Below are 26,494 nucleotides of genomic sequence, written 5' to 3'. Positions count from 1 at the left end.
CTAGCTTTCTCTTTGTTAATATTTTAACTCTCTTCTCTTTCAGAAGCCTGGCTTCCATTTGATCAGTCCCTCTGTTGTTTGTTACCAAGCTTCCGGTTCCACCATCCCCTCTCCTGTGCAATGCCCTTCTCTCCCTTCTCTGGCTCTGACTCTCCATTCCAGGCCACCTTCCCCCACATGGACTTCCTTCTTAACCCCTCTTGAGCTCCAACACTGTATGCCAGACCACTCTCTGCATGGATGCCCTTTTTATCCTACTTGGTATCTGATACCCTATACTGAACTATCCCTCTCTTTTGACACCTTTCTCACCCCACTTGGACTCTAACCATGCACTCACTCATCAAGTGAACATCCTCCTCACCTTTTCTTTAAATGCCTTCCAATTTTGTGTCATACCTTGAAAGAGTTTTTCCACTTTAACATTATAAAAAATAATTTTGTTTTCTCCTAGTGATTTTTATTTATTTATATTGTATTTAAGCATATGGTCAATTGTGGAATTTATTTTGAAGTAAGAAATAAAGTAGAAATCCAGCACTTCTCAGATGGTTATCCAGTTGCCTGGAATTTTGTATAAAAACTGTATCTCCCCCCAAAAAAATGTATAAAGTTTTTAAAAAGTTACTGAATTCATAGAGCTTTTTCTTAAAAATGGGTATCATTTTTCATATTGTTTTTGTTTATAACAGATGATGATGTACCTGCAGATATGGTTGCAGAAGAATCGGGTCCTGGTGCACAAAATAGTCCATACCAACTTCGTAGGAAAACTCTTTTGCCAAAAAGAACAGCGTGTCCTACAAAGAGCAGTATGGAGGTAAATTCAGTGTAACTGCTTTTTTTGTGTGTGTAATGAAGGAATTGTTAGGAAACAAACAGAAAGGGGACCGTCAGTCATTTTTTAGATGTAATGATTATGGTAAAAATATTTGCTTAGTTTTCATTTTGTTTTTAAAGGGTGCTTCAACTTCAACCACAGAAAACTTCTTTGGTCATCGTGCAAAACGTGCCAGAGTCTCTGGAAAATCTCAAGATCTATCAGGTATTTCCTATGGAAAGCTAAGAAATAGGGTCAAATAATTTTTATTTTTTGATACCAAAAAATTAATATCAACTTAAATGTAGTTTATTTGTACATTTGAGATTGAGAAAGTGATTATTACAGAATAAACATGAGAACCGTCACCTTCTCCATCTCTGATTGTAATTGTATAAAAATCCTTTTTGTATATTTAGTGTAGCCAGTTTTTGAAATGGTGCATACTAGCTAGCTAAAAGAAAGAATACTGTCAAGATAAAAGAAAATAAATGTGTGTCATCTATGAAAGCAAATGCTTATAAAATGATTGTCAAAAAATAAAAGCTGTTCATTAGACAAAATGGAAATTGTGCTCTTTAAATAATGAGAAAGTCTTTGCTAGCATGATAGATTGTTTATATTCTGTTTGTTAATCTCTTTATAGCAGCACCTGCTGAACAGTATCTTCAGGAGAAACTGCCAGATGAAGTGGTTCTAAAAATCTTCTCTTACTTGCTGGAACAGGATCTTTGTAGAGCAGCTTGTGTGTGTAAACGCTTCAGTGAGCTTGCTAATGATCCAATTTTGTGGTAAGTGAAATTTTATTTCTTATTATCTTGAGATATATTACTTGTTGCCCAAAATGCTGTAGATGGTAGGAAATTTGGAGTGTGAGTTGATGGTTACAATTAAATAGTCAGAAGAAAATTAGAATGCTTATAAATTCCAAGTTAACTATTTATCACAAATGTTGGCTGTCAGTCCAGGCAGTGTTTTTTGTAATATATTTTTTATAAATTTATTTATTTATTTTGGCTGCGTTGGGTCTTCGTTGCTGCGTGCAGGCTTTCTCTAGTTGCAGCGAGCAGGGGCTGCTCTTTGTTGTGATGTGCAGGCTTCTCATTGTGGTGGCTTCTCTTGTTGCGGAACACGGGCTCTAGGTTCACCAGCTTCAGTAGTTGTGGCTCGCGGGCTCTAGCGTGCAGGCCCAGTAGTTGTGGCACACGGGCTTAGTTGCTCCGCAGCATGTGGGATCTCCCCGGACGAGGGCTCAAACCCGTGTCCCCTGCATTGGCAGGCGGATTCTTAACCACTGCGCCACCAGGGAAGCCCAGCAGTGTTTTTAAAACAATAAAATAAGTACTTTTTCTGCTACTTGTCAGTTAAAAGCAACAGTGATTATGGGAAAAGTTTTTCATTCCATTGCTTTTTAGAAAGAGTATGAAGTCTGATTTAAAACAGCTAATTAATTAAATCTGATAGTTAGGTAAGACTGTAGATTTTGTATATCACTTTTGGAAAATAGTTTGGACATTTGTATTTTTGAACCATAAAATAGGCATACCCTGGTACTTGCCTAGTGGCGCAGTGGTTAAGAATCCGCCTGCCAATTCAGAAGACACAGGTTCGATCCCTGGTCCAGCAAGATCCCACATGCTGCAGAGCAGCTAAGCCCGTGTGCCACAATTACTGAGCCTGTGCTCTAGAGCCGCGAGCCACAACTACTGAAGCCCACGCGCCTAGAGCCGGTGCTCTGCAGCAAGAGAAGCCACTGCAATGAGAAACCCGTGCACCGCAACAAAGAGTAGCCCCCACTCACTGCAACTAGAGAAAGCTCGCACACAGCAACAAAGACCCAATGCAGCCCAAAAAAAAGAGAAAAGCATGCCCTTTGACCCAGCAATTCCACTTCTGAAAATTTGTTTACCCTATTTACAAATTTTTCATAATAGCATAGTTAACAGTGGAGGGAAATTAGAAATAATGGAAAAGTCTAGCAATAAGGGATGGGACTAAAAGTAAACAATGTAATGTCTACTTAGAGGGTTGTGATATAGTCATTAACAGTGATTTTTACAGTTTTTAATAACATAGGAATATGCTATGTTATAAAAAGTAAAAAGCAGAATACAGAATTTTATGTGTTACAGTCACAACTGTTATAAGTGAAAAAGACTGTAAGGAAATACAGTAAACTGTTTAGGTTATCATTATACTTTTCTGTATTTTACAACAGCTTATATGTATTACTTCTATGATGCTAAAAATAAGGTACACCTTAAATTTAAGAAAAAATTATGTTTGTGTTAGAAAGGGAAAAGAACGAAGAGCAGAAGAAGAAACATTTTGCTTTGTACAAGAAGTTATAATAGTTATTATCACTCCATTTCTAAGATTTGATGGTTCTTGATAGGACATAAATGAAGCAGCATCATTATTTTTCATCATTATTTAAAATAATCCTTTTAAATTGAAACTGGGGCTTCCCTGGTGGCGCAGTGGTTGAGAGTCCGCCTGCTGATGCAGGGGACACGGGTTTGTGCCCCGGTCCGGGAGGATCGCACATGCCGCGGAGCAGCTGGGCCCGTGAGCCATGGCCGCTGAGCCTGCGCGTCCGGAGCTTGTGCTGCACAACGGGAGAGGCCACAACAGTGAGAGGCCCGCGTACCGCAAAAAAAAAAAAAAAGAAGAAGAAAATTGAAACTGTATGTGGCTTTTACAGTAAGAGTGGCTTTTATTTTCGCCTGACTAAACAGTCAGATTTTAAAGAATTGACACTTATTCTTTTGGATGGACTGTGTTTTATATGCAGTTACATTGTTTTAGACAAAAATTTTATTTTTACATTTAAAATTCTGCTTTTTCATATTCCTAGAAGTTTTTGAGGCCTCAAATAATTTTTATAGTTGTTTAAAGGACATTTTATGAAGAAATCTTCATTCCTTTCCCCCTTCAGGAAACGATTATACATGGAAGTATTTGAATATACCCGCCCTATGATGCATCCTGAACCTGGCAAATTCTACCAGATTAATCCAGAAGAATATGAACATCCAAATCCTTGGAAAGAGAGTTTCCAGCAGTTGGTATGAAGTATAAATGGAAAACACTGATTTATTTATATTATATATTTTAAATAAAAGTTCCTTTTTAAAAATTTAAACTCAAGAATAGGTTTCAAGGGAATTCCCTGGCAGTCCAGTGGTTAGGACTCCACGCTTTCACTACTGAGGGCCTGGGTTCAGTCCCTGGTCAGGGAACTAAGATCCCAGAAGACTCATGGCACCGCAAAAAAAAAAAAAAACAGAATAGGTTTCAAGTCAGTGGACATTTATCAACCAACAAAAAAGTCAACAATTCTTTTCACTACTGACATATTTATTAATCATTTAAACAGTAGCAGTAAGTATCAGTAGCCTGAGAGCAGTTATACTTTCTCTGGATCTGTTTGAACTTACATTTAAATTATTACCGTTGAGTAGTTATTTAAAGTTTCACATTTAGCTTAATTTTCACATGGTCCTTTACGAATGGTTCCCAGCTAAGGGTGATTTTGCTCCACAGGGGATGTTTGGCATTGTCTGGAGACATTTTTGGTTGTCACAGCTGGAGAAGAGACTGCTACTGATACATGGTGGTTAGAGTCCAGGGATGCTACTAAACATCCTACAGAGGATAGCCCTCACAACAAAGAATTATCTGTTCCAAAATATCAGTAGTGCTGAGGTTGAAAAACCATGTCCTATTTACTGGATATTACTGAGTCATAAACTGTTCTAGATTTTACATTGCAGTATGCAACAGAAAATTTGTTGGACTGATAATTGTTTTTGATAATTAATGAGAAATTCATACAGTACTAAATTAATTTAGACTGTAGTGTTTATGTTAGTAGTCAGTATTTGTTTTTTTGTTTTTTTTGATGTTTTAGTATAAAGGTGCGCATGTAAAGCCAGGATTTGCTGAACATTTCTACAGTAACCCTGCAAGATACAAAGGAAGAGAAAATATGTTGGTATGTTTGATTTGTCTTTTTCTAATATTTAAAATGATGATCTTACAGTTCTATACTGACTTTTTTCTTTTTTTTTTTTAGTATTACGATACAATTGAAGATGCTCTTGGTGGAGTACAAGAAGCTCATTTTGATGGACTTATCTTCGTTCATTCTGGAATATATACTGATGAATGGATATATATTGAATCTCCAATCACTATGATTGGTGCAGGTACGTGTAAATGCATTGTCATTAGAATTTTAATATTTTATTTACATGATGGGTTTTTAAAATGCTAGTTACTTAAAATCCAGATGAACCATGATAATATCTTAATTGTAGAAAAAATAGGAAATATGATGTATATTTTATATGATGGAAATGAAAACTTTAGAGTTCAGAAATTATAAATGTACCTATTTCTTTTTGGGGGGATGTGTATATTTCTTGATGTCCAGCTGCTTTAGTTGATCATTAGAGAAAAATATTGGTTAATTTTATCTTTTATTTGAAAATACAGAGGATAATGTTTTTATTGCTGTATTTTTAATGAAACAAATGTACTTTTAAAATACTTTCTGTACTGTTTCAAAGCTGTTTTTATGGTCAGGTTTCTAAGAATAAATGTAGTAGTTGTTGAGCACTGATCAGTTCTTTGAAGATTTATGGTATATCTGATTTTTTTAAGGATACTGTAGTACGAGACCATTTTAAGATAACTAGTTAATTGTTACTAGTTAATGAAATTTGCATTTACTGCTCTTTCTTCCCTCCCCCATTTCCACCTCAAAGAAAAGTAGGAGAAAGTATAGAAAAATTTTGCCTACTGACTTCCATTACTTTCCAAATCGAGGCCAGTATTGGAAATAAGTTTAAATAAAGAAGTTTCTCTCTTTCTCTCCCTGCTCATCATCCCTTTCTTTCTTCTCCCTGAGCCTCGTTTTCTGGTGCTGCTGGTTGTGATTTGGTTTCCACAAGAAACCCACTTTTTAATATGCCATTGCATTTGATATTAAATACTATTTGTAGTTGAATCTTAATAGAAGTATTACTATACATGGATTTGTGTATAATGGTACTCAGATAATGTCCATGTTAAGTATGACTGCCTTATGAAGGCCAATGAAACATAGTTATCTATCTGATAAAATGAATATTAGTCCTATCTACTCAATATTAATGTTCTTTAAAAGTTCCCTCTCCAAAAAATGTACCCAATTTAAAAGCCGTAAAAAGGGCAGTACTGAATTATTAGTTTTATGGCAGAGTATCTTTACTGATTAAAAAAGTAATTTTTAAATGTCCATTCTATCTGTCTGATAAAGGTAATATATTTTAAAATATTTTCTTCGTAGCACCTGGAAAAGTAGCAGACAAAGTTATAATTGAAAACACTAGAGATTCAACCTTCGTTTTTATGGAAGGTTCCGAGGATGCTTATGTTGGATATATGACAATAAGGGTAAGGCATTTTAAAATTTTTAAGTATGTATGTGGAAATCATTAAGGCAGTGGTTGTTTATTTCAAACAAAATTTCTACTTTTCAGTTTAACCCTGATGACAAATCTGCTCAACACCACAATGCACACCACTGCTTAGAGATTACAGTAAATTGTAGCCCTATTATTGATCACTGTATCATCCGAAGTACATGTACAGGTTAGTGTTCCCGTTACGTCTTATTATAAAATGAGTCACTGTGTTGCCCAGTAGGTTTTTAAATAAATTATTTGTCTTACAGTTGGCTCTGCAGTATGTGTTAGTGGTCAAGGAGCATGTCCCACTATCAAGCACTGTAACATCAGTGACTGTGAAAATGTTGGACTTTATATAACAGACCATGCACAGGTATTTTTTAATTTTGTGGGGTTTTTTCTTTTTTCTTTTTTTAGCTCTACTGATGTTTATTTCTGGTTAATTGTTGTAGGGAATATACGAAGATAATGAAATCTCCAATAATGCTTTAGCTGGGATTTGGGTTAAAAATCATGGAAACCCAATTATTAGACGGAATCATATTCATCATGGACGTGACGTTGGTGTGTTCACATTTGATCATGGCATGGTAAGAACATTTATTCTTAATAGAAAAATTGACGTCATATCAGTTAAAATTTCAAATAGGTGTCAGCATTTTATCATCACCAAAATGCTGAATTGAAAAGTGTAGGCTTAAAAGATTTCAGCATTATGTTCTAAAGTCAGTATGCAGTATGAATTCTATAAATTCTTGAATCTAACATTATATATATGTACGGAAGATGGAGTCCTTAGGGAATTGATGTGATCTTTGAGGGGAGTAAGGTCTAATCCAGTAGTTCTCAAATGTAACTGTGCATAAAAATCACCCAGATACAATAAATCAGAATTTTTAAGGACGGGGCCCAGGATATGCGTTTTTTAATAAGCACCATAAGTGAGTTTAATGCAGGTTGTAGACTACACTTGGAGAGACAATAGTTTCATCATTAGTCTGACTTCATTTCATTCCTCTTAAATTTTTTTTAACTGGTAGAACTTTAATAAGAAATACAGTGATGATAATACATCAGTTCTAAAATTCTTATGCAGTTAGGCATCTTTATATGGATGATATTATGTTTTAGTTACTACTATGTCATTTTACACAATTTTACAGAGACATGACTTTTTGAGCTCTCTTAGGCCAAAAGTAATGTTCTTGGGTGCCTATTCAGGTATTCTTTTCATTTAATTATAATTTTTATTTTTTTGCCGCTCTGCACAGCTTGTGGGATCTCAGTTACCCCACTAAGGACTGAACCCGGGCCCTCGGCAGTGAGAGCACAGTGTCCTAACCACTGGACCGCCAGGGAATTCCCTAATGTCTAATTTTTGTTGAAGTAATTTTCAAGTCCTAGTATAGCATTGGCAACATTTTTTATTACGAAGTCAGAGCTAGGAGAGGAGGTTTGACGTGGTGACAAACAAGGGTATGGTGAAGTTTTATTGCTATTATATGATATTAATCACGCAACTTTGGAACGTTGAATTGACATCTACAAATTGTCAGCGAAGGAAATTTTGTATTTCCATTTTTTGTGTCTAAAACCCTAATGCAGAGCTCTTTTTTTTAAAACTGAACTAGACCATGAGGAGTACCCTTTTATCAAGTTCTGATTAGTTGTAAATAATTTCAGACCGTCCAGCTTATTATATTCCTGGGGTAACCGTAACCTGAGAAAAACAGTTCACTTAAAACTCAGGCTATAGTTTGGGCCTGTAGATAAGAAAACACAGTGGAGATGACCACTTGCCCTTCTCCAGTTAGAATTTAAAAATTGACTTTTTTTTTGCAAATTGTAGCTCTTTTTTCCAAGGAGTGGGGAAGAGGGGAGTTTGGGAATTGGGGAGTCTGGGCAAAGGTATGGAGGTTATCAAAACATAGGAGTCTTGAGAATTTGCCTCCCCGCCCCTTTGAGTGCCGCCCACATTGGCAGTAATTCTTTTTAAAAATTTTTTTTTTTAATTTATTTATTTTTTGGTCACGTTGTGCGGCATGCAGGATCTTAGTTCCCCAACCAGGAATTGAACCTGTGCCCCCTGCGTTGGGAGCACAGAGTCTTAACCACTGGACCACCAGAGAAGTTCTGGCAATAATTCTTAAGTGGGGGCTTCCCTGGTGGCACAATGGTTAAGAATCCGCCTGCTAATGAAGGGGACACGGGTTCGAGCCCTGGTCGGGAAGATCCCACATGCTGCAAAGCAACTAAGCCTGTGCGCCACAACTACTGAGCCTGCACTCTAGAGCCTGTGTGCCACAATTACTGAAGCGCATGTGCCTAGAGCCCGTGCTCTGAAACAAGAGAAGCCACTGCAATGAGAAGCCCGCGCACCGCAAAGAAGAGTAGCCCCTGCTCACCACAACTAGAGAAAGCCCGCGCACAGCAATGAAGACCCAATGCAGCCAAAAATAAAATAAATAAATTTATTAAAAAATAATAATTAAGTGGAATTCTAAATGGAGTTCGTATTTTTGTAATGGAACTATACTATGCTAATATTTCTTTGCCTGTGTTGCCTTCAGACTTTGTCCCAGAGTTACCTACAATTCAAGTATCATATTTATGCATGCCTCTGGTCTCATTCACAAATGATTTGAGGTACCAAAATAACTTTAACCTGAGTAAATTTCCACATTTTTAAAAGACCTAATGCTGATGGTCAGTTACTAAAATTCATTATAATAATTTACTCTTCACCCCCCCAATACAGTTTACTTTTTATAGATTTAGGTTTATAAATTTTATAACTTTTTTAAAAAGCAAATCTTAGCCAGTCCTGTAGATAGATAGATAGATAGATATTAAGGATTGATGAAGAGATTTGTAAGGTATTATAGATTTATAAAGGAAGGATGGAAAAAAAGTATATCTTGGGCCTCTCTCATCTGTTTTAGTATTGTGATACAATCCTTTAAAATCCTTTGGTAGAATGTTCTTTCATTCCAAGTATTCTTTGTGTCAGCTGCCCATGATTGGTAGGATGACATCACTAAGGTTAACCTTTTAAAGTTTGACTTTGTTTTCTATAGAATTTCAGAGGACATCAGAATAAACATTTAAACTAGTTTCTGTACTGTTCTCTATCTTTATATATATTTATATTTATTGTTCTCTGAAATTGTCTTTCCTTTTCCTTGTCTATGACCTACTTAGAATTTAAACTCCTGTATTGGCAAGAATGAATCATGAAAGAATTTTTACTTTTTTATTTTAAAGAAATTAATGTTTTTGTTAAAATATTACATGCCCAGTATAAAAGACAAACCTAGAATTTTAAAGGGTATGACTAGACTTTGTCATTGTTAACTGCATGTTTAAACTTTGAATACAGTATGAACTCCCCCTTTGAAAACTGATGAAAATACTTTATATTTCAACCCATTTCTACTCCATCATTTTTATTCTTATTTTTCTTTTGTAAAGCTTTATAACATTTACATTCCTACAGTTATTGGTCTATATTTATATTTATTTACCTTCAGTCCTTTTATCACAGTTTTTCCATTCCTGAATTTTAAAATTTTGGCTCATTCTTGGTATGGCCATTTTGTCATCTAGCTGTTTTGATTTTATTTTTAAAAGAAAGCCTTATGGGTATTGTAGCTTGAATTCTTGCCCCTTGAGAATGCCTACCGTTTACCTTTTAACTTGGCTGAGTATACAGTTTTTTATTATACTTTCTTGCCCTCAGAATTGTGTAGTCATTTTTATATTTCTAGAATTGAGTGTGACAGAAGTCTGAGATCATTCTGGGTTTTTTTTTTTCTTTCTGGTGGGATTTGCTTTTCTACTTCAGTATCCATATGTTGTTGTTAATGTTGTGTTGTTTTAATTTTTACTGTTTTTCTGTCCATATGTTCCTTTCTTTAGAAACTTGGCTATTTTCTCTATTACTTACATTGCTCTGTATTGCTTTGTTCTTTTCCTTTAAATTTTGTGTGATTTCCTCAAATCTGTGTCTCTTACTATGTCTACATAGTTTTGTGTCTTTTCTGTTTTGTTTCCAATGTGGTTTTCATCTCTGATTTCTTTAATGTATTTTTGTTTTATGGAATCCTTCTAGCATATATAAAATTAGAGACAATAGTGTAATGAATTCCCATGTATATCCGTCCTCCACGTTCAAAAACTTTCAGCTCATGGTCAGTTTTGTTTCATCTGTACCTCCTCATACATTGCTTATTTTCTTCTTTACTCTGAATTATCTTGAAGCAAATCCCAGACATCATCATTTCATCTGTAAATATTTCAGCATATATGTCTTTCTTTAAAAGATGGGATTCCTTCTTTTTCTTTTACATAACAATGCCAGTCTCACTGCTAAAAGTAATTTTTCTATCAGTGTTTACAGTTCCCCAATTCTTTGTTTTTTGTTGTTTAATGTTCAATCTATTACAGAGTGTTATTTTCATAAAGTAAAATTAAAATATCATAGCAGTGCCAAATTGCTATAAAATTTTTGAGACATTTATTCTAAGTTTATGAGTTTAACTCATGATAGATTGACAGTTGACAGACTGTAGAAATATGGTTTTCCTCTCCTTTCATTTCACTTCGGATAGTCCCCCTTAGATAGGAAATACAAGTTTTAGGTGATAGAAATTGCACATTAGTGTGTTTCTTCTTCAGATTTACTTCGTGTGCCTAAATTATTTTTATGAAAATATTACTATGAGAGTATTTCCTTCCTCTCCTGTGTTCTGTTCGGAACACTAGATCTCACTACTTTAGTAAAAGATCATTGGCTAGGCTTGCTTATTAGAACAGTTACTTGCGGGCTTCCCTGGTGGCGCAGTCGTTACGAATCTGCCTGCCAAGGAGGGAGGGAGACGTAAGAGGGAAGAGATATGGGGACATATGTATATGTATAACTGATTCACTTTGTTATAAAGCAGAAACTAACACACCATTGTAAAGCAATTATACTCCAATAAAGATGTTAAAAAAAAAAAAGGAATCTGCCTGCCAATGCAAGGGACACGGGTTCGAGTCCTGGTCTAGGAAGATCCCACATGCCGCAGAGCAACTAAGCCTGTGTGCCACAACTACTGAGCCTGCGCTCTAGAGCCCACGAGCCACAACTACTGAAGCGCGTGCGCCTAGAGCTTGTGCACCGCAACGAAGAGTAGCCCCTGCTCTCCACAGCTAGAGAAAAGCCCATGCGTAGCAATGAAGATCCAATGCAGCCAAAAATAAATAAATAAAATAAATTTATTTAAAAAAGAAAAAAGAACAGTTACTTGGGGAAACACCTTGCTTAAAGGTGTACGGTAACATTTGCTCTCAGCACCTTATTCTTCCTTATCCAGATATCACAGTATTTGGCAAGTGTTTGATTGATTATAGTTTGGAGTTGTAGACATTTATTTCAATGAAGGTAGCATATTTTTTTCTCTTTACTTTTCATTCTTTTTTTTGTTTTATTTGGAGAGTTTTAAGAGAAACTCTTGAATGCCTTTCACCCTATTTATATTTAATAAATATTTTTAATATTTATTTAATAAAGATTATTTCTCTTCAAAAAATTTTAATGAAAAAATACTTAATCTCACCTTTTATTTTTATATCAGTGTTAAGTTTGTAACTTGAGAGAATGATAATTTTCAAGGACTTATTGTAATGTATATGGCAGAGATTTAGAAATGCTTGGGCTGAAAAGTTAACAACCTCTTATTTTAAAATATAGAAGAAGCTCTTAGCAATCTGGTATCTTCTGGTAGGGAAATAAATCATTTTATAATATGGGGTAGTCCGGTAGAATGTCTGTGCCTTTGGAGTATTTGTGTTGGAGCTTTTGTGGTTTGCATCTTAAGAGGCAAAGTAGAGTTCTGTTTTCTGCCTAACAGTCCTGTATTATTAGACCATTTTGCACTAAAGGCATTTCTTAACAAAACAGGTGCACTTCATTAAATGTGCTTTAAAGCAAAATTACATTAACTGAATCCTTTAATCCATAATAGATAGGTTTTCTTCTGATATTATAAAACTATAAGTCAATCAGTTGTTCCCTTTCTGAATGTAATAAAATCACCATTGTAGCAATGTAAGAGGCTTCTGGTTTTAAGAGCATGAAGGAAAAAATTTTTTTTCTTTTCGAAAAAATTTGGCTACTTTCTTTTCTTGAAAATTACCTTAAAACAAAAACTACAGATTAAAACTCCCATCTCTGATGGAACTAGGGGATATTTTTAACCTCTAATCTAAATTACAGTATGGTAAAATGACCATGTGACTATGACCATAGCAACCAGTTCAGATTAGAGCAGATTTTATAATGGGGGCCTCTGGACAAGGGAAAATGAAGAGAGGGAGACTGCTGTTTGCCTTAGTAAACTTGTGGATCTATTTGACTCTCCTAGGTGTGCAAAATTGAAACCTAAAGAAAACAGAGAGGGCATTCCCTGGTGGTCCAGTGGTAAGGACTCTGCGCTTTCACTGCTGAGGGCGAGGGTTCAGTCCCTGGTCAGGGAACTAAGATCCTGCAAGCCGTGCAGTGTGGCCAAAAAAGAAAAAAAAGAAAGAAAACAGAGAAAGAGCATCCATGCACTTGAAAATTTTTTAGTAGGTATACTGTAGCAAAGTATACTTGCAGTACTATATGTTGAACTAGTATAGCCAGGACATGACACTACCTGTTACTGCAGTCTTCATGGAAGCTCAGTAAATAGCATACCTTTTCCTGCCGCATTCTGAACAAATTAAGAAATCAAAGGGACTTCCCTGTGGCGCAGTGGTTAAGAATCGGCCTGCCAATGCAGGGGACACGGGTTCGAGCCCTGGGCCAGGAAGATCCCACACGCCGTGGAGCAACTAAGCCTGTGTGCCACAACTACTGAGCCTGTGCTCTAGAGCCCACGAGCCACAACTACTGAGCCTGTGTACCGCAACTGCTGAAGCCCATGAGCCTAGAGCCTGTGCTCTGCAACAAGAGAAGCCATGACAGTGAGAAGCCCGCGCACCTCAATGAAGAGTAGCCCCTGCTCGCCACAACTAGAGAAAGCCCGCGTGTAGCAGTGAAGATCGAACACAGCCAAAAATAAATAAATAAAATAAAATAATTTTAAAAAAAAATCCCAACTGGATTTCTTAAAAAAAATCAAAGCCATGAAGTAGCATGAAGAGGCTGAAATATCAACTTCATTACTCTTAGAGGTTAAATCGGAAGATACAACATAGAATGAGAACCAAATAAGCCTGTTTAACTGAATCCCAAAATGAAATAGGCTTATTTCACAGGCGGTATTCATGGGGTAGTAACAGAAGGCATGTTCCCTAAGGGCAGCTCATTTCCATGAGGAAAAGGGTGAAGCTGAATTGAGCATACTCAGTTTATTCTTTCCCAAGTTTACCATTCAGACATGTCATGCAACTCCTGGCAGAGAGAGACAAGTTGCACTCTCTTCTCAATGATGAAAATACCAGAAATGTTGAATTGTTCCAGTCTGACATTAAGCTCTTTCAACCTAGCCTCTTTTAGAATTTGTTTTTCTTTCTTTGATGCTCAGTTTTGCCATAGTAGTCTATATACATACACGTGGTGTCCATCCATTTTTATGTGGTATAAAATCAAAGAAGAAAAAACTTTTTTTATATTTTAAGAAGCCATTTTTGATGCAATCCCCCAATTTTTTTTAAAAGAATAAGATTATAACCTATATGTTAACAGGTAAGTTATAAGTGATTTGTACTTTATTTGTGGAAAATGAAACCTGAAAACTACTTCTAAATGTTATTCTCAGAGGACCATTTTCTTAAAGAGTTAATTATGTAGTGTATTGGAATACTCAGAATTACATCCTGTTTTAATACTGAATTTGGCAAAAAGCCCTACTTTGAGTGCTTACAATGTGTAAAGTTTTATATAGATGCTCCAGAAGTTAGTGTAGTCCTTTCTCTTCAGGAGCTTATGATCAGGTAAAAATGGATATGGCAAATACAGTATAAGGCAGTACCTGGAAGTAGCATAAGAAAATACTTACTGCTAAAGGGAATTTAAAGAGAGAACACATTCACTTTTTGAAGGGAGATAGACGAGGAGGATGAAATGGCTTTTAGAAGTGCCGTCTTACAACTATCTCATTTTTTCCTCTAACCTTCAGTCTGATTGAGTCTTAGAATTTAGGATATCAGTATTACAGTAACGTTTATCCTCACTAGAAAATAAGTAAATTTATCTGTTATAGAAAATTTAAGAAGTTTAGAGAAGTATAAAGGATACCATAAGCATCCATAATACCACTACTCATTTAATCACGCTCATATTCTTGTTTCATCCTTCAAGTTGTTTTTCTTCAAATACAATTGACATCATACTGAATGTAGTCTATCTTGAAGTATATACTGTTCTTTTCATTTAACATGATAGTATGTGTAACATGAACATAAGCCTTCACAACATTTTATTGAGCTAGTTCCCTATTGGGCTAAGATGAACATTATTTTGTGTGTCTTTTTCTGTAGTCTCTGATTATGTCCTTGGGTCAACTTTTTAGAAGTTGATTTCTTGGGGCATTTTTAAGGCTATGAGAGTTTATTTTCTTTAGTACTTAAATAAACTTTTTGTTGAAGGATATATATTCTTACTGGCAATGGTATTTACGTCCATTTATCGAATAAATCTTCCCCTATTTTTCTTTCCTGGGTTTGAATATACTCACATTAATTAGAGAATTTATAGTTCTCTGTTTTACTAACGCATTTAAAATATGTATCATTTGAAATTTAGTATATATCTATCTGTTTCATTCTTAACTCTTGAACATTTCTGATAATTTTGAGGTATACATTAAAAAGACTTTTTAATGTCATTTCTTTTTGGAAAGTAGCTTTACCTACAGGTTTAATTTCTCTATTTTCCAGGGTTACTTTGAAAGTTGCAACATACACAGAAACAGGATAGCAGGCTTTGAAGTAAAAGCTTATGCTAACCCCACAGTGGTTCGATGTGAAATTCATCATGGGCAGACTGGAGGAATATATGTTCATGAAAAAGGAAGAGGACAGTTCATTGAAAATAAAATCTATGCAAACAACTTTGCAGGTGTATGGATTACCTCAAATAGTGACCCAACAATAAGGTATTTATATATAATTATGGATGGAAATTATGTTTTCACTTTATGTTTCATGCTATAAGAAAAGTTAAGGTACTTAGCTTTAACTCTGTTTTTCCTAGACACCTGACTACTATAAAATAGATTTTCCTAGTAAAAGTCTGTGCATCTGAATGAGCATAGCTATTGCATTTATTTTGAGGTGTTCTGTTTGTTTTTTATTCATGATGTAAGCCATGTAAGATACTTCTTATGAAAACTTGAAAATGCTGTGATTTTTATTTTAAATTCATCAGACTGCATTATAGATGAGTAAATAGGGCTGTGATCTTCCCTTGAAATCTGAATGACCTTTTTTTTTTCCCCCTGAGAGTCAGCAGATAGAATAACCCAGGAAATTAATTATCTCAAAGATACTTAGACCAAGAATAACAGAGAGTCAAAACTTCAAGCTGTCACCTTTCTTTAATAGTTCCTACCACTTCCTCTGGCCACAGTAAGGAAACAAACAGATCCAGTCTTGAAGGCATTGGCTAAGACTGTAGAACAGAGCTATTATAATTTAATCAAAGACCATGAATTATTTTTGTCACATTTTTTTCCACTAGCTTTATAAAAGTTGATTATGTGATTGCCATCTTAATTACTATTCAGCAAATGTTTATAGATGAGCTAAGAAAAGTTCTTTTAAATGGATTAGCTTTTTTTTTTTAATCTTAATAGGTTTTGGGTTTTTTGTTGTTGTTTTTGTTTTGTTTTTTTGACCGCGCAGCTTGTGGGATCCTAGTTCCCTGACCAGGGATCGGATCCAGACCCCCTGCAGTGGAAGCGTGGAGTCCTAACCACTGGACCACCAGGGAACTCCCTGGATTAGCTCTTTTGAGTTGATTTTTTTTTTTTTTTTTTTTTTTTTGCCAATGTTGGGGGAAGATGTGGAATCTTTTTTTAAATTTATTTTTATTTTTGGCTGTATTGGGTCTTCATTTCTGTGCGAGGGCTTTCTCTAGTTGCAGCAAGCCGGGGCCACTCTTCATCGCGGTGCGCGGGCCACTCACTATCGCGGCCTCTCTTGTTGCGGAGCACAGGCTTCAGACGTGCAGGCTCAGTAGTTGTGGCTCACAGGCCTAGTTGCTCCGCGGCATGTGGGATCTTCCCAGACCAGGGCTCAAACCTGTGTCCCCTGCATTGGCAGGCAGATTCTCAACCACTGCACCATCAGGGAAGCCCGAGGTGAATTTTTAAGAATGCTATTTCGTCTCAAATACTAGGTGGCTTTTCCAAAGATTTAAGTCTTAGAAAGAACTGGAAGGGAAATCACCTACTCTCTCATTTCATAGATTAAGAAACTGAGGCCCATAGAAGTTAAATAATTTTCTAAGGTCACATAAACATCAGTGGCCTTACGATTATTGTATAAAACAAGCAAGTTTTCTGAATAGATGCTTTTTTGTGTTTTGGGTTTTTTCCCACATAATTATAGGGGCAATTCTATATTTAATGGAAATCAAGGTGGAGTTTACATCTTTGGTGATGGACGAGGCCTTATTGAAGGAAATGACATTTATGGTAAGCATGTCGTTTTCTATAAAATTTTAGAGCTTGGCCTGTGTTCCTGACATTAGCAAAAGGACCGCTTGGAAACGTTCTGAGTAGGAGAACTGATCCGGTTTCTTTAAATTCTCAATAAAGATTATTCTGTGACATTTATTCACTTAACAAACATTTACTGAGTACCTTCTAAGTACTAAGCAGTATTCTACATAACAGGGATAAAAATAAAACTTAAGACCCTAGTCTCACAGAGTATCTATAATTCTCTTACATTCACTCCATTGTTTAACAGTTAATAAATTATTTCTGTGACAGTTTAATACACTTTGGTACTAATTAGAAAGGGAAAACCCTTATTCCTCATTAAAACTTCTGAGGTATTAATTCAGGAAACAATTATTAGGTATCTATGTGCTAGACACTGAAATGTTCCTGGGCTTCCTCTTTTGCTAACACTTACTGGATAATACTTACATAAAGCTTACTCAGTGCCAGGCACTTTTTTGAGCACCTTTCCTGAATTAAGTCATGTAATATTTACATCAACCCTGTGAAGTAGACACTATTAAATATCCCCACTTACTGATCAGGAAAACAAAGTCACCAAGAGGTTAAGCAGCTTATTCAAAGTTACTTAACAGCCTGGCTCTAGAGTCTTTGGTCTTAACCACTATACCTATACTGCCTACAGTCCTTCTGCATCTTCTTTACACTCCTAGTTCCTTTAGTTTTGTCTTGGAATGCTCATGGATCATAAGTATCTTTCTGAATATGACATATTTCACAGAACTGTGCTCTTACTGTGTTCCATTAGGCTCCATATGTTGATATTGTAACTTTTATTTTTAAATAGGCAATGCATTAGCAGGAATTCAGATTAGGACAAACAGTTGTCCAATTGTTCGACATAACAAAATTCATGATGGCCAGCATGGTGGAATTTATGTGGTAAGTTAATGAATACAGTTCTAGAATCTCATTCATCAAAATCAGGGTAGAAAAGGGGGTGAGGGCAGAATTATGTCTACCTTTAGGTAGGCCATATTCAACTTTTTCTGTCTGCCAGTGTGTGAATGACTTAAAAGCTTCTAATTATAATTGGCAATATGGGCTGAACTCATAACAACAACTGCTTGGCAGTCTGAGTTATATTTGTTACACTGGGATTTTGCCAATGTGACTACCATAAGAGTCTCTGAAATTTTCCAGAAGTATTAAGTAAAATCATAATATCACTGAGTATTAATAATACTAGACTTGAATATTTTTATCTTCTGAAAAAGCCAAACATTTGAATTTATATTGAAACATAATGTAAGCATCTTGCAGAGTTTAAAAACCTATGTATTAGTCCTATGTCTCCTGTCATCATGGTATCTGAAACTGTCACTCAAGTAAGAAAACGTAAAGGAGTTTCAGAAAGGTCCTTGTGTAATGCCAGGTGTGACTAATTTTTATTCACAGTTCTAGAAATATTCATGTCTTAAATCTTCTAAAAAAATTTTTAGTAACTTGAACCTTGTTTTGGAGTGATTTCGCCAGTGATAAGTTAAAATAACTATTAACTTCCTAGTGAGGGATCTTCAGTTTGTTATATATCTTAGAATAAAATAAGTTCTTTTGTTAAACAAAATTGAATGCTACTACTCTAAGATTTAAAAGTGCAAAACCACATAAAGAACAGTATAAAAACTCTGAGAGCTTAAACTTAGGTAGAGGCTATGTGAAAGAATGTTATCCATTTATCTCCTTATTCAGATTAAAAAACAAAAATTGAGATTTTTTTGGTCACAACCGTCTTAAAAGAGGGAATACACTATAAACTACTTGGTTTACACAAGATACATATTGTAAATCAATGTAACTTTTATTTAGCATGAGAAAGGACAAGGCGTAATAGAAGAGAATGAAGTCTACAGTAATACTCTGGCTGGGGTCTGGGTGACAACTGGCAGCACTCCAGTACTGAGAAGAAACAGGATACACAGTGGCAAGCAGGTAAGATTATGTTAGACTCTCGGGAAATATATTGTTTTGTAAACACTTTTTTTAATTTGAAAAATTATTTTTTTAATTTTAGGTTGGTGTTTATTTTTATGACAATGGACATGGAGTACTAGAGGACAATGATATCTATAATCATATGTATTCAGGGGTTCAGATAAGGTAAATGTTTTCATATTTGGCTTTCTTTGGGGAGGGAGTTGTATGTGAGGTAGGCATGGCGTACCCCAGTATAGTAGTCAGGTGTCTAGGAAAAACAGTAAGAGTTAAAGCTAAGCAATTAAGCATGGCTTAAATTGTCAGAATATAACTTTTCTTAGACTGGCTGAGGACAGCAGCCAATGGCGCCTGACATGCTGTACCTGGCTTATTAAATGGGAGCTTCTGTTTTTATGCTATTTCCACAAAAGTAATAGTTCTTACACCCCTCTTTCTTGTATATTAACAGTTTTTGGTTTGGAACTGTCATACTCCTGATCATATAATTCAGTCCTTTATTTTATATATGAGGGGAGCATATAATAATAAAAGTTACTTAATCTAACCTCCTCAGTTTAGTTTACATATTAGGAGACTCTGTAGTAATAACATAATCTATAGCTAAGTGTGTTCTGTGGTAAATAGAATTAAGCAAAATTAAACCAGTTTCTTTACTGACAGACTTCTCAGAGCATCTTGAAGGTGATGCTTAATTATTTAGCTAATTCTTACTATGTTTAATGTGGGTTTTCCTACTGTTATCTAACATGGTATGTGGGAGTAGAAGCAATTGAAATGGCATTATTTTCTATTCTATCCATAGGACTGGAAGCAACCCCAAAATTAGACGCAACAAAATCTGGGGAGGACAAAATGGTGGAATTCTAGTTTATAATTCTGGTATGTTTAATCTTTTAATGTTTTTTTCTTGGTGCTATTAGTCTTTAGAAATATACTTTCTAAATAACAAAACCTAAATTTTTGCATTTATAGGTCTAGGTTGTATAGAAGACAATGAAATATTTGACAATGCAATGGCTGGAGTCTGGATTAAGACAGATAGTAATCCTACACTAAGAAGAAATAAAATCCATGATGGAAGAGATGGTGGCATCTGTATATTTAATGGGGGTCGAGGTATTGTTGTTAATTTTGCATTAGTAAAAAACCCAGTTTTCCATTATTCTTCCATATCTTTAATGATCAATGACATTGCCATTTAATGTGTTATAAATGAGAGAATCACAGTCTTTTTCCTTATCAAGTCTCAAGATGGTTTAGGGGGTTAGTGCCTAGAGTTAAAGGAGAGAGATGTTTACAGAATTTTCCTTTTCCTTCAAGCCACCTTGAGTGTGCCACTTGTTAGCGAGGCTTTTTTAAGGTAGCAGAATTAGTTTACACCCTCTCTCTGGACCTTTTATTATTCAGAATAGTGATATGATTATAATAAACTTCAAAGTCAAGTTATAGAACTAGGTGTGGAAAATTAATTGGTCTGCGAATATATATAAATGTCTGTAGTAAATAAGGATTGCTTTGTACCTGTTCACAACTGTCTTCGTTGGAGAATGGAATTAAGCCAATATGTGCTCAGTTTGGTATCCATAAAGGTCAAATCACTTTACATTGAGGCAAAAGTTCACAGTCCCTGCCCCTTGCAAAGGCATAATTTGTTCATAAAGAGAGACTGGGAGAGACTGTCAAATGCAAATTATCACCATTCCTGAAACATCAGTAACCTAGCATTATACATATCTTGTATAGAAGGTTAGCTAGTCATTACTCTAATATACCAAGATTTAATCAACAGAATTTACTACTACCACCAAACAATGATGATTCCATTAATGACATAGACTCTCAAGGAGTTTATAATCTAGCAATTCAGTAAGTGACATTATCTCTGATAGGATTCTTTGTAAGATATAATGAGGAAACACAGTACAGAATGGTTGGTTTTATTTGTAAGGTGTTGGGAAGGGTTCTGGAGTAAAATCTTGAGCTGTGTCTTGAAAAATGAGTACTTACTGGTAAGTTGGGGGGTAGGGGGTTGAAGACCATTCCAAGTGTAGAAAGTATAGTTACTTCATTCTTTCATTTGTTATGTACATACTTACTAATTGAACATCACTGTAGCAAACACTGTGATACAGATGCTAAAAATAAAATGGTGAATAAAACAGTACTACATCCAGAAAGTTTATAGTCTAATAGAGTGGCACATTGTAAGCAAAAGTCTAAAGGAAACAAAGTGGTTTAGTAAGGCAAGAGATACTGAAAGTCGAGGCCGGAAAAGGGGGCAACGCCCAAATCGTAAAAAGCTTTGTTTATATATACAGTATAATGAAAAGGCTTTGTATATATGCGGTACAGTTTGGACTACATCTTGGCAATAGCATTTGAGGAGGTTATAGTGGACATATGCAAGATTAGAGGCAGGGGGACTTCCCTGGTGGCGCAGTGGTTAAGACTCTGTGCTCCCAACGCAGGGGGCCTGGGTTCGCTCCCTGGTCAGGGAACTAGATCCCACATGCATGACGCAACTAAGAGTTCACATGCCATAACTAAGGACCCTGCCTGCCGCAACCAAGACCTGGTGCAGCCAAATAAGTAAATAAATATTAAAAAAAAAAAAAAGATTAGAGGCAGGGTCTTGGAATAGTGTTTTCTAGGGGAAAGGGAATTTAGAGGTCAATACTGTGAACTACTACAGATGGATCAAATATGTACAGAAATAAAAACATATTTCATGTCTTCAGGGAGCAGAGAAACACTGGAACACAACTAAATATGATTCACTATACATAAGTAGATTTTATAGGAGTAATATTAACTAATACTTATTTAGTACTGTGTACTTTTACATGTGTTAACTAATTTAACCCTCAACATCCCTATGTGGTAGGTGCTATTATGCCCATTTTACAGATAAGGAAATTGAGACAAAGAGAAGGTAAGTAATTTTCCCATTCAGAGTTTGGAAGTGGTGAAGTCAGTATTTGAAGGCATGAAGTCTCATTCCTCAGCCCTCTTAATCATTATGTTATCCTGCCAGCAGAGAATTAATAATTAATTTGATGGAGGAAAACTGAAAACCTCCCAGAGGAAGTGTCATTAAGAAGAAAGAGTACAGGACATTGCAGAAAGAGGAAATAATATAAACCAAAGGCATTAGGGATAAAAATGTATAGCATATTCAGAGTGTAGGTAATATAGTGAGACAGAGGAGCAGGTTGGGGGAATATTTTTTTTTCTTTTTTATAAATTTATTTATGCATGCATACATGCATGCAGGCTGTGTTGGGTCTTCCATTGCTGCACGCGGGCTTTCTCTGGTTGCGGCGAGCAGGGGCTACTCTTTGTTGCGGTGCATGGGCTTCTTATCGCAGTGGCTTCTCTCGTTGTGGAGCGCCGGCTTTAGGCGTGCGGGCTTCAGTAGTTGCAGCACACGGGCTCAGTAGTTGTGGCGCGCAGGCTCTGTAGTTGTGGCCCTCTGGCTTAGTTGCTCTGTGGCATGTGGGATCTTCCCGGACCAGGGATGGAACCTGTGTCCCCTGCATTGGCAGGCAGATTCTTAACCACTGTGCCACAGGGAAGTCCCCGAGTTTTTTGTAAATAGCAAATTAATTTTAAACTTTATTCTGATAGTTTATACAGATAAGGGATATGATAGAGTGGTGGGAAACACAACAGCAGAAGAGAGGTTGGAGTGAAAGAAATGGATCAAGGAATGCTGATAGGGGCCAGAAAGAATCAGGGCTTGAACTAAAACATGGAGAGTGCAAAGGTTCTAAAATTTTTCAAAGGAATTAATTTTAATTCAGCAGTGTTCAGTAAGAATCAGCTTTGTGCCAGGGCACTAGGGATTGATTCATAAGCTAGAAATGGTCCTTGCAACCATGGAACTTCAGTTTCTTGGTTAGAATGGTTACCAGCCAATTTTAGCAATTTTTGGTTAAATTCTACTTTAAATATCTATGAATTACTAATAAAATTTCTTTTCAGTTGAAAAATTAGTCCTATGAATTTCACAATCCAGTTAATAAGAAACTAAAAGAAAACCTAAATACCACCAAAAAGGCTAGTAAAATTTGCTATACGCATTAGCCTTAATCTGGGGAAATATTTTATTATAGGTCTCCTTGAAGAAAATGATATTTTCAGGAATGCTCAAGCAGGTGTTCTCATCAGCACTAATAGTCATCCAGTCTTGAGGAAAAACAGAATATTTGATGGATTTGCTGCAGGTTTGTATTTTCCTTTGTTACCTGTAGCTTGTTTTCTGTACATAAAATTGATTCTTGGTATATTATCTCTTTTGCTTAATAACTAAGGTGTGCAAAAGTATGCTGCAGAAGTTGGCTGAATGCCTGTTAACAATTGCTTATAAGAGCACCTAATCCAAGTTTTGGATTCTTCCACTCTAAGCCAACTTTATAATATTGCTCTTGTAGTTCAGTAGTAGTTATGAATCATCAATTGCATAGAGTAAATAACAGGCTAGTACTACCATTAGAAATAAATTCAGATAAATGCAAGCCCTCTGGCCTCACAAATGGCCAAACAGAATGTTTTTTTAAAGATCTTGGTAAGTGAAGTCCAAGTATCATGCATATATTTCAACTTTTTGCCACTGAAGAGGATTTCTCTTAATAATTCCAAATAACCATCTAGCTCCTACCTACACATATTTCTGGGCCCTATCTTCTTCTTAGTTTGCAAAGAAATTTTAAAATGTCATTATTAATAAAAGTAAATTACAAACCATCTCTATCATTCCTTTAGCAGGGACAGAGGATTATCAACAGTGGAAAGTGAATTGAATGTTACTATAAACAACTCAAATAAACATTTGCATTTATTTCTTTCGATGTTAACAGTTAATATACTTTTTATGTAAAAGAAGTAGTTCACTATATTTGCTATATTTCAGGTTTCTTTTAAGAAACTATATATAAAGTGATGCATATGCTGTTTGTAAATTTTGCTTCAGGTATTGAAATTACAAATCATGCAACTGCAACACTAGAAGGCAATCAGATTTTTAACAACCGGTTTGGAGGCTTATTTTTAGCATCTGGTGTTAATGTGACAATGAAAGGTATGTTGGAGTCTGTGTTCTGCCTATAATGCACTAAATATGCCATGAAAAGATGATAGAAGCCATTGTTATTCAGTAACTTAATACCTTCTGTCACTGTATAGTAGTTAACCAGCAATTCAAGAGAACTATTTTGAAAGAGTTTTGTTTCACCTTGTCCTAAATAGTTGGAGTATCTTGTACAAGGAAAATTCATTTCTATTCTTAGCCGACTTTTTTACTTCATTGGTTAGCCTCTTTTAAAGTTCTTAAAAACTATTAAAATAATCCTGTAATTTGTTATCTTAAGCCTTTATACTCTAGAATTTCTTATTTTTTTTATTACAGATAACAAAATAATGAACAATCAAGACGCCATAGAAAAGGCTGTTAGTAGAGGCCAATGTTTATATAAAATATCAAGTTACACCAGCTACCCCATGCATGATTTCTACAGGTATATTTCTAAATTATTTGTGAGTCTTGAAATGGGAGAGTAAGATGTACTTTTCTAAACTGACAAGAACTCACATATTTAGCTTTCCCTTAAATGTATGAGCTAAGAAAGTAAATTGGGTTTTTGCTAATGGAAAAATATAACTGAATATTTTATTAATTGTCCACATTGAGTTATGTGATCAATCTACTTTGAGGATCCTGTTTGAGACCGTAAAATATGGGAAAATGTAATACTGCAGTAACTACTGATACCACTGAAAATGTGAAACATACTGCTTTCCTAGGAGTTTCAAGGTAAAGCTGTCATTAAGTGTTCCTTATATCCCAGCCACCATGAGTGGGTTTTGACTTCCCCTCCCCCATACTGATTCAGTGAAGACTTGATAGGAACTTAATTGTTTTCCTCAGAAGACACAAAATAGGAAATTCACTTATTCCATTAAAGTCCCTAGATAAGAGCCACAAAAATTGGGGGCCTCTTTTATAAGCCAAAGGCCATAGGGTAATAGATAAACAAATTGCAGTATTTTGAATAACATGATCAAGGAAAATAATGTAAGCTTTTGCTTTTTAGATGTCACACTTGTAACACCACAGATCGAAATGCCATATGTGTGAACTGCATTAAGAAGTGCCATCAGGGACATGATGTAGAATTTATTAGACATGATAGGTATGTATGTAGCACACTTGCTTGCTGTATTACCCGATTATTTTCCTCCCCTCACTTTCCTAATCTTTGGGTTTTCATTTTGCTTTAGGTTTTTCTGTGACTGTGGTGCTGGAACACTGTCTAATCCTTGTACATTAGCTGGTGAGCCTACACATGATACAGATACACTATATGACTCTGCTCCACCTATAGAATCTAATACATTGCAGCACAACTGAATTCCTTCCCTAAAGAAAAAGTCCTGCCATTCTAACATCATAACTTAAAACATTTTTTTTTTTGGAAGAAGATTTAAAATATTTGCCCATGCTACAGGAAGAGACTGTATTAAAAATGGATACACAAGGTCAGTTGACACTATGAAGCTCAAGCTACCAAAAAGAAAGTGGCAATATATTGACTCAGGATCTCAAAGCTGGGTGTTTTAGCATTACTGTGTAAAGACTTTTGAAGGGACAGAAGTGAAGAAAATAAGCTGCAATTTTGTACAGATACCAACTTCTGAAAAAAGCTGGTGTTTTTACAACTAGCATTGAATGCAGTCCAATTTGCAGTAGTACTCTTCAATAGACAAGCAGCTTTGTTGCTGCCTTTATGGACGTGGGTACCAATTGCTTTTGTAATATGGTAAAAATGTGAGCTAGCACTTCTGCATTTCTTTTGATTTTTTTTAACATGTATTCAGATTGAGAAATATGATTTTAATGCTTTAATCTCATGTAGTTTGTTTTTAATTTCAAGCAAAATCTTATTGTACTTGAATGTGCCCTGTTTTGTTAGCACACCTAGACTTGCTGTAACTGTACTCATGTCCCAGTATGTACGTTCTTTCTATGAAAGAGAAAACACTAATCTTAAATTATATCCAGCAATGTTTCTGGTATCCTTTAAGAAAAGTTAAGACTATATTTCCTTCCCTTCCCTGTGCAGCATTCAAAATCACCCCTAGACAAAGTGAGTGTTTTAATGAGACTTCCTAGGAAGGGATGCACTGTAAAACAAAAGTATTCTTGTAACTCAGTTTTGTGAAAGGTAAAAACTACTATGTTTTAAAAGTACACTTTAGAAAGTCTCTTCAAAACAGTCCTGTATTTGAACTCTGTTCATAGTTTTTTTTTGAACAGTTTAGACAAATTGCTGGAAATTAAAAGAATTTCCTGCATTAAGCTGAGACAAGTATATATACAGCCCTATACAGTTTCATAGCTCCCCCCCACCCCATTTATGTGTATTGGTGACAGTGGGTATAAACAGCCTGAAAGTGTATGCATGTACCATAACATCTAGACTTAATATATTGTGGAGTATTCAATAACCATTATGTAGAAGGTAGGTAAGAATTAAAAGGGTTTAATTTCCTAGAAAGAAAAT

The 26,494-nt window shown here is 35.5% G+C and overlaps 1 protein-coding gene across 2 annotated transcripts in view; it reads left to right on the top strand.

The window, feature by feature from the left end:
- FBXO11 (F-box protein 11) overlaps positions 1-26,362 on the top strand; it is a gene marked incomplete at its 5' end in the record, with an annotated part of 99,340 nt that extends 72,978 nt beyond the window's left edge. For both annotated transcript variants that reach the window (XM_082671928.1, XM_082671929.1), the window contains 22 exons: positions 693-820; positions 961-1,045; positions 1,467-1,611; positions 3,759-3,888; positions 4,734-4,817; positions 4,899-5,031; positions 6,156-6,262; positions 6,349-6,460; positions 6,543-6,649; positions 6,729-6,866; positions 15,184-15,401; positions 16,858-16,943; positions 17,782-17,876; positions 18,804-18,926; positions 19,009-19,094; positions 19,735-19,811; positions 19,905-20,048; positions 23,048-23,158; positions 23,905-24,012; positions 24,340-24,448; positions 25,025-25,123; positions 25,212-26,362. In XM_082671928.1, the coding sequence (XP_082528054.1) occupies positions 693-820; positions 961-1,045; positions 1,467-1,611; positions 3,759-3,888; positions 4,734-4,817; positions 4,899-5,031; positions 6,156-6,262; positions 6,349-6,460; positions 6,543-6,649; positions 6,729-6,866; positions 15,184-15,401; positions 16,858-16,943; positions 17,782-17,876; positions 18,804-18,926; positions 19,009-19,094; positions 19,735-19,811; positions 19,905-20,048; positions 23,048-23,158; positions 23,905-24,012; positions 24,340-24,448; positions 25,025-25,123; positions 25,212-25,341 (2,555 nt within the window). In that variant the 3' untranslated portion in view covers positions 25,342-26,362. The remainder of the gene's footprint in view (positions 1-692; positions 821-960; positions 1,046-1,466; positions 1,612-3,758; positions 3,889-4,733; positions 4,818-4,898; positions 5,032-6,155; positions 6,263-6,348; positions 6,461-6,542; positions 6,650-6,728; positions 6,867-15,183; positions 15,402-16,857; positions 16,944-17,781; positions 17,877-18,803; positions 18,927-19,008; positions 19,095-19,734; positions 19,812-19,904; positions 20,049-23,047; positions 23,159-23,904; positions 24,013-24,339; positions 24,449-25,024; positions 25,124-25,211) is intronic.
- Positions 26,363-26,494: the final 132 nt, after the last annotated feature.

The sequence above is a fragment of the Grampus griseus genome (assembly GCF_964374135.1).
Source record: "Grampus griseus genome assembly, chromosome: 15".
In the NCBI taxonomy this organism is placed as follows: domain Eukaryota; kingdom Metazoa; phylum Chordata; class Mammalia; order Artiodactyla; family Delphinidae; genus Grampus; species Grampus griseus.
The sequence above is the reverse complement of the archived record's forward strand: the minus strand, read 5'-3'. Positions and strand labels throughout refer to the sequence as shown.